The sequence below is a fragment of the Trachinotus anak genome, unplaced genomic scaffold (assembly GCF_046630095.1).
Source record: "Trachinotus anak isolate AG129_WGS33_773 ecotype Australia unplaced genomic scaffold, CSIRO_AGI_Tana_v1 ptg000014l, whole genome shotgun sequence".
Classification (NCBI taxonomy): Eukaryota; Metazoa; Chordata; class Actinopteri; order Carangiformes; family Carangidae; genus Trachinotus; species Trachinotus anak.
Genome location: NW_027273865.1, coordinates 3,873,212 through 3,880,522, shown reverse-complemented (window position 1 = coordinate 3,880,522; position 7,311 = coordinate 3,873,212). Strand labels below are relative to the sequence as shown.

Below are 7,311 nucleotides of genomic sequence, written 5' to 3'. Positions count from 1 at the left end.
TCAGTCACAGCTTGTTGTGCTGGTTAAACAGAACACAGAGTGAGCACCCAGAGTCTGAGCTAACTGATGGACACAATTTAATGGATATATTTCTTATTAGCCATTGAATTAAAAGTCACCAGCTGCTTGGTAATGTTACTTCTTAGCAAAAATACTATAGAATGTGTCTTGGCCGTGTGTGTGTGCGTGTGTAAAACATACATTTAGACAAATTCAATATATCATTCTGGTAGTTTTGTTAGCATAGTAAACAGGTTGTGTGTGAACAGTAGTGCTGTAAGTTATATCCACGTTCACCACGTTAACCTGTGTCTGGTCATAAAAATATCACTGATTAGTAGTGGATGTTTCTGTGGTAATGATACATGTTCTGGCACGGAGTTGCTGATTGGGAGACATGGGAAGATTCCTGGTGGGTCGAGCTGAACGCTGGCACGAGGGAGGGAGAGAAAGACAGTTATCAAACGATCACCCCAGTGGAGCAGACTGACACTGTGGCTTTGTGTTGCCATCATCTCCCTCACTGTGTCCCCACATAAGTTTGTTCGATTCAGCCCCACAGCTCTGTCCACCTGCTTACCTTTATGTGTTTGTATCTTTATCAAAGTTTAAACACTGAGGCAGCAGTGGACTGACTGACTCGTTTACATGAATAACAAAGTGAAAAAAAAAAAAACCAGTGGCTGAACTTCTCAGAGAAAAGAAGTTAAGATCCAGAAAAATCCAGATATTTCAGTAACTGTGCAGACAGACAGGAGGAGCAGAGCAGCAGGGTGGATTCAGGACAACAGCTCCCAGTGATCTGTGGGATCATCCTAGATCTACAGAATTTTATTAAAGAAAGATCCAGTGAAGGAAGAACAAATGTCTGGTGTTGAATTTACTGCTGTACTGTCCAGTCTGAATTCTTATCTGTCACTCTCTACAGCTACAAACTATACATTAAGCGGAATGAGGGAGGCCAAGGACTAGTGAGCGTCAGAACCACTGTCCAGGATAAAACAACAAAGCCAACAAGCCCCTGCATGGCATGTGTAACCGACAGATAGAAGAAGTGGCTGATATCAAGACCCCAACCCTACCAGTGGCTGGAAAAGGCTGAACTGAAAGATAGCACAGAAGAACTAATCATGGTAGTACAAGATCAATAGAGGCTAGACAGGACCCCAGGTGCAGGCTGCGCAAAGATGCCCCTGAGACAGTTCAGCACATAACAGCACAGTGTAAGATGCAGGCAGGAACAGTGTACATGGAACATCATAACCCAGCGGCTGGCAAACTGTTAATGAACATCTGCGCTGAATATAGGCAGGAAGTCCCAAGGTCAGAATGGAAGACACCTCCTAAGGTGGTCAAGAATGACCAAGATAAGATCCTGTGGGACTTCCAGATCCAGACTGACAAACTGGTCATGTCTTACCAGCTGAACATTGAATTGGTCAACAAACAACAGAAGAAGGCAGTAGTGATAGATGTAGCAATCCCAAGCAACAGCAAAATCAAGAAGGAACATGAGAAGCTTGAAAAATATCTAGGGCTGAAAGAGGAGCTCAAAAAGATGTGGAGATTAAAGTGGTGCCAGTGGTAATTGGAGCACTGGGGGATGTGACCACTAAACTGGGAGAGTGGTTCTAGCAGATTCCAGGTACAACATCTGAAGTCTCTGTCCAGAAGAGCACAGTCCTAGGAACAGGTAAGATAATGTTCAGAACCCTCAAACTTCCAGGCCTCTGGTAGAGAACCTGAGCTTGAGGAAAACACACACACCACCCCGGGGGGGGGGGGGCGAAAAGCCTGACAAAAGCCTGAAAGGAGATGCAACCAAGAAGATAAAGAACATGGTACAAATTGTTTATCAGACATGCAAAAACGCCTTTGGTGTGAAGGAAACCGCAAACCCAGGCACTGTCAGATTACATAATTGTGGAAAGAACTGGGGATGCTCAAGAAAAGGTGGTGGAAAGCAGATAATGAGGAGAAGACATTTGAACCAATTAAGTTCAGAGTTGTGGAAAAGCTTAATTGAGCTTTGCAGGGTGGAGATAAAGAAAAAGCAGAGAGAGAAGCATTGGCAGAGGAAATCCGTCCTTAACAACCCCTTCCATTTTGCAGCCAACCTCCTCAGCAAGCCAAAAAGTGACAGACTGATATGCACCAAAGAGGAAGTGGATGATAGTGTGACAGCCCATGGTGACCCCAGCAGAGACTGTCCTTTCCAGCTGCCAACATTGAAACCACACACCCCTTTCAACATGGGAGACTTCACTTTCGATGAAGAAAATACAGAGCAGGATCTGCCCTGGGACCATCAGGCCATCCTCTTACATGATCTACAAGAACTTCCCAGAGCTGCTGAATAGGCTAGCAAAGCTGCCACAGACACTCTGGAAAAAGAATAAGGAGCCCTGACTTTGGACACTTGCTGAGGACTGCTTTGTTCCCAAAAAATTGAGAAATATCCCTTCTAGAAGTTGAAGGAAAAATATTCTGGTCCGTCATTGCCATAAGACTAACATCTTTTTGCCAAAAAATATGTTGATGTCCAGAAAGGAGTCCCAGGGTACTCTGGATGCCTTCAACATACCTCAGTGATCGGTCAGATGAAGAATCAAAGAGCACACTCGCAGTTGTATGGCTAGATCTCACCAAAGACTACCTAAATGTACCCTACCAGCTGATCCAGCATGCACTGGAGCACTACCAAGTACCATCAGATGTAGTTAAGCTTGTGATGTAACATATGGATTTGCTGAGGATGAGGTTCAGTGTGGGAAATTTCACCACTAAATGGCAGAGGTTTGAGAAGGGCATCATGGCAGGATACACAATCTGTCATTCTATTTGTGGCTGCCATGAACCTACTACTTAAAGTAAGAGCAATGCAGTGTAGATGGCCAACAGCAGACAACAATACAAAATATCCAGCCTGCAGGCCTTCATGGATGACATAACTGTAATGACTTCACTGATCCATGCAACACAGTGAATCTTAAACTCACTGGAAAAGATGGTGGCATGGAAACAGATCCATTTCAACCTAAGAAAATCTAGCAGCCTAAGTATCCTGAAAGGAAATATGATAGAAACACCTTAAATATTCAAGAGTCTAAGAGTTCTACAATTCAAGAACAGGTAATCTGATGCATCGGAAAGTACTCGACAGCACACTGAATGACAGTGGTAGCCTCAAAGACAATATGGCTCAACTGAACATCTGGCTCAAGGTGATTGACAACAGCCAGCTGCAGTTCAAGGTATGATATTCCCAGTACAGCATCATACCAGACTGCATTAGCTATTCATGTAATACGATTTTCCCATGACTTAAATAGAAGCAATGGAGAGACTGTGCAGTAAATCTGTGCAGGGGTGGCCAGGTGTATGACACACCAACAAGACTATCAAGTACAACAGGAAGTGGAAGCTCCAGCAAGCAGTCAGAGAAACAGAATCCTTCTGGAAACACCAGGAGATTGTTAGGGTAGTCTACCAAGGACTTTGAAACTACAACAAAACAAGCAGTGGAGCAAGGCCAGTTCCAAAGGCAAGAGAAAACTCGTGGTGCAGAGGTTCTGAGAGGCAGCAGAAGAGGAGCACTGCGTGGGATCAAGCTCTCGACGGATCACTGTTCTGGAAAGAACTCTCGGCAACTGACCAGGGTAAAGCTGACTTTCCTCCTGCATGCTGTGGCCCACCTCCTGCCAACTCCAAAGAACCAGAAGCCAGAACCAGAAGAACCAGGCTAAGAAGAACACATAGCTCGTAAGCAACGTTGAGCAACCATCTGCACCTTGAATAACATCTTGACTGGTTGTCCTAAAGTACTGGTAAGTAGTAAGTAGTGGGTGGAGGCCCATTCAAATGAAGGTACGACAAGGTAATTATTGAAATTGCCAAACGGGGATGGACCAACAGAGGGTCAAAGACAAACACCAGGCATTACCACCCAAAGTGATTCACTTACAGAGAGAAGAGAAAGTGCAACCGCCTAGATCCCTCCCATATTTTGTATCGGGCAACAGACTGGGAGATGGAGGTAGACCTGAAGAAGAGACTTGTCTTCCCAGAGGATTGGCAGCAACCTCACTCGGGCCACACATGATTCTTTTATCCAGGGGCACAAAAACCATCTTAGTAGTCAAACTCCGAGTGCCCTGGGAAGACAGGCTCTCTATCTCTCACCAACTGAACAAAGCCAAGTACCAGGATTTGATCTATGAGGCTCTTGTCAAAGGATGGCATGCAGCTGTATTCCTCATCGAAGTGAGCTGTTGCAGTTTTCTTGCAACATCACTGTGCTATTTCTTGCAGGAGATTGGTTTGGACTCCAAATAACTGAAGAAATGAAGAGATTGCAACAGCAGCTGAGACCAGCGCAAGATGGCCAACATTGGACCTCTTCTGCAGGTGAAGGCTAGTCAGTCTTTGCTGCTCCATCCAGGTGAGGCTGTAGACATAAGATGAAAAAGGGTTTCTGACAATGCTCTGACCTCACTGTCACCAAGCAATACCATCAAGAGGAAGAACTGGTCGTCACACCATGATTAGTAGCTCCTGCAGGTTGCTTGTAGCAAAGCATCTCTGTTGTTTATTTCAGCTTTTAGCCACATCCTTTAGGAGTGAAAAGAAGCAAGACAACTCCAGTATAAAAACACTGCCAGCAGGAATCCAGAGATCTGACGTGACTGACTATGGTTGCCACTATTATGGTGCATTACTGCCTCTCAAGTTTAAGACAGAATTGCACATTTCAATGAAAGTTAGGTTTACTCACCAAAGACTCATTTAAATCCCACCTTTGACTGGGCAGATAGGCAATCATAGTTTAGAATAATGCAGTGGCTCCTGGTGTGGCTAATCAGATTCCAGGGGTGGCCCGTGCCACCCAAGGCCACTCCCTGGACCCACCAATGGCACCAATAAGAAAATCCTTGACAGCGGTTCCTCTGATAATGAGATCAGTCTGCTGCTGTTGGCTCCACTGACTTGAAAAGTTTAAAAGAAGCAAAAACAGAGTTACAGTTCAGTTGGGAAGCAGTCACAGTATCATCATCACAATGTTATTAAATTTTATAGTGTCTCACCTAACCATTATGTTGACTTTAAATAAGAAAGTGGTAAGTTTGCATTGTTTGTCACATATGTTCCTTCACTAATTTCTCGATTGTGAGTAGACTGAATATTGTTTGTGGTGATGCTTTAGTTGTACTCTGTGATTAATGTTAGGGTTAAACTAGTTGTACAATTATAGATCTATAACATAATGTAACATTTGTATTACACTCAGTTCTTTCTGTGCACAGTGTTAGTGTGATTTGAATCAATATTAGGATCATGATCAACTCCACACAGGTTTCATATTTCACCCTTGGTGCCTACTTTGACACAGAGATATTTAAATACTTATTTTTCATGATTGTTATGTCATTATATATTATAATAGTCTGTGCCAATTTTATGCTGATTGTGGTTATCTGTATGAACAGGAGCTTACATGAACCCATGTACCTGTTTCTGTGCAGCCTGTTTGTAAATGAACTGTATGGTAGCACAGGGTTGTTTCCATTCCTACTGGTTCAGATCCTCTCTGACATTCACACTGTTTCCATGCCTTTCTGTTTCCTGCAGATTTTCTGTGTGTACTCTTATGTAAGTGTAGAATTTACTAATTTAGCTGTCATGTCTTATGATAGATACCTTGCTATTTGTTATCCTCTACAGTATAATGCCCATATGACATCTAATAAGGTTTCCTTGCTTATTGCTGTTATCTGGTCACCTCCTGTTGTTGCTGTTTCTGTTACAACATTCTTGAGTGCCTCTTTACAGCTGTGTGGGAACATCATTAATAAAGTTTACTGTGACAACTACTCAGTCATAAAACTGGCATGTTATAGCACCAGAATCAATAACATCTATGAACTCATTGCTGCTTCTCTGACAGTTTTTATTCCCGTATCTGTGATTCTTTACACCTACATGAAGATCCTTAAAGTGTGTTTTTCTGGTTCTAAGCAGACCAGACAGAAAGCTGTCAGTACCTGCACACCTCACCTTGCTTCTGTCCTGAACTTTTCTTTTGGGGTTTGCTTTGAAGTATTACAGAGCAGGTTTGATATGAACAGTTTGCCCAATATGCTGCGAATATTTTTATCATTGTACTTTCTTACATGCCAGCCACTCTTCAACCCTGTAATGTATGGCCTGGACTTGTCCAAAATACGCACGATATGTAAAAGTCTAGTCTGTAGATCATCCAACAGGTTTGTACAGCTTGAATAACAAGAAAAGACAATAAATATATGCTTTAACTACTCTAGTCTCACTAATATCAGTTTCTTCAGTTAACATATTGTATCAAATAGTGGCAAAGTTGTCATCCAAGTTTTTACCAAATTAAAACTTTGGTCTGTCTGACGACAAACAGTTGATACACAATTTTATCTGTATTCAGTGAAAGGTGATCTACTTTTATTTACTTATTTTCACATTGTTGTGTTTTAATCTATATGTATTCCCCTGTATATGTAGCAACTGCACATGAAAATCCTCAAATGTTAGCATTCTGGGCATTGCAATGCCAGAGGTAACTGGTGCAGGCCTGTAGCAAACCAGCATGTGTAAATCAGTTGTCCGATATGGGTATAGAGGTGAAAGACTTATTTGTTTAGATTTTATTGGGCGAAATTTTGAGTCATTTTGAGATTCTGCTGCCTTGACTATGCTTACCTTTATCAGGTTAACAAAAATCAAAAATCCTCTGGAGTTGTTTCTCTGATGTTAATGAGCTCTTCTCTGGTGAAAGAGCTCCGGAAACCAAGGCAGAAAACTGAATTTATAAAGAAAATAAGGCAAAAAAGTGCACACCAACACACCGAGGCAGCCATCCGCGGCGCCATGGCAACTGGAACAAGATGACTACTATACATGACCACTTTACAGAGTGGACCACTGAACCAGTGCGTCAATTGGAGAATAAAAGTGTTTGTAATAGCGGGAGACTTCAACCAGGCAAACCTAAAGACTTCCCCAAATTTTACCGACATTTCCAGTGTCCCATGAAAGGGAAAAAACACACCTGACCAAGTGTACAGTAACATTAAGCACAGGTTCAATGCCCCATCTAGGCCAGTCTGTCCACATTTCTCTGTTTTTGACTCTGGCATACAGATCTCATCTCAACTTTCTAAACAGCTCCAGGGCTGCTTTAAATGCACTGACTGGACTATATTTGAGGATGATAATATTGACACCTACATATCCACTGTACTAATTTACATAAAAAGCTGCATTTCCACTGTCACCACCACA

At 42.6% G+C, this 7,311-nt stretch overlaps 1 protein-coding gene across 1 annotated transcript; it reads left to right on the top strand.

The window, feature by feature from the left end:
* The first annotated feature begins 2,579 nt into the window (after positions 1 to 2,579).
* LOC139631937 (olfactory receptor 11A1-like) lies at positions 2,580 to 7,311 on the top strand. The gene has a single exon (XM_071496608.1). The coding sequence runs from the start codon at positions 5,335 to 5,337 to the stop codon at positions 6,280 to 6,282; it is 948 nt and encodes a 315-aa protein (XP_071352709.1). The 5' UTR covers positions 2,580 to 5,334; the 3' UTR covers positions 6,283 to 7,311.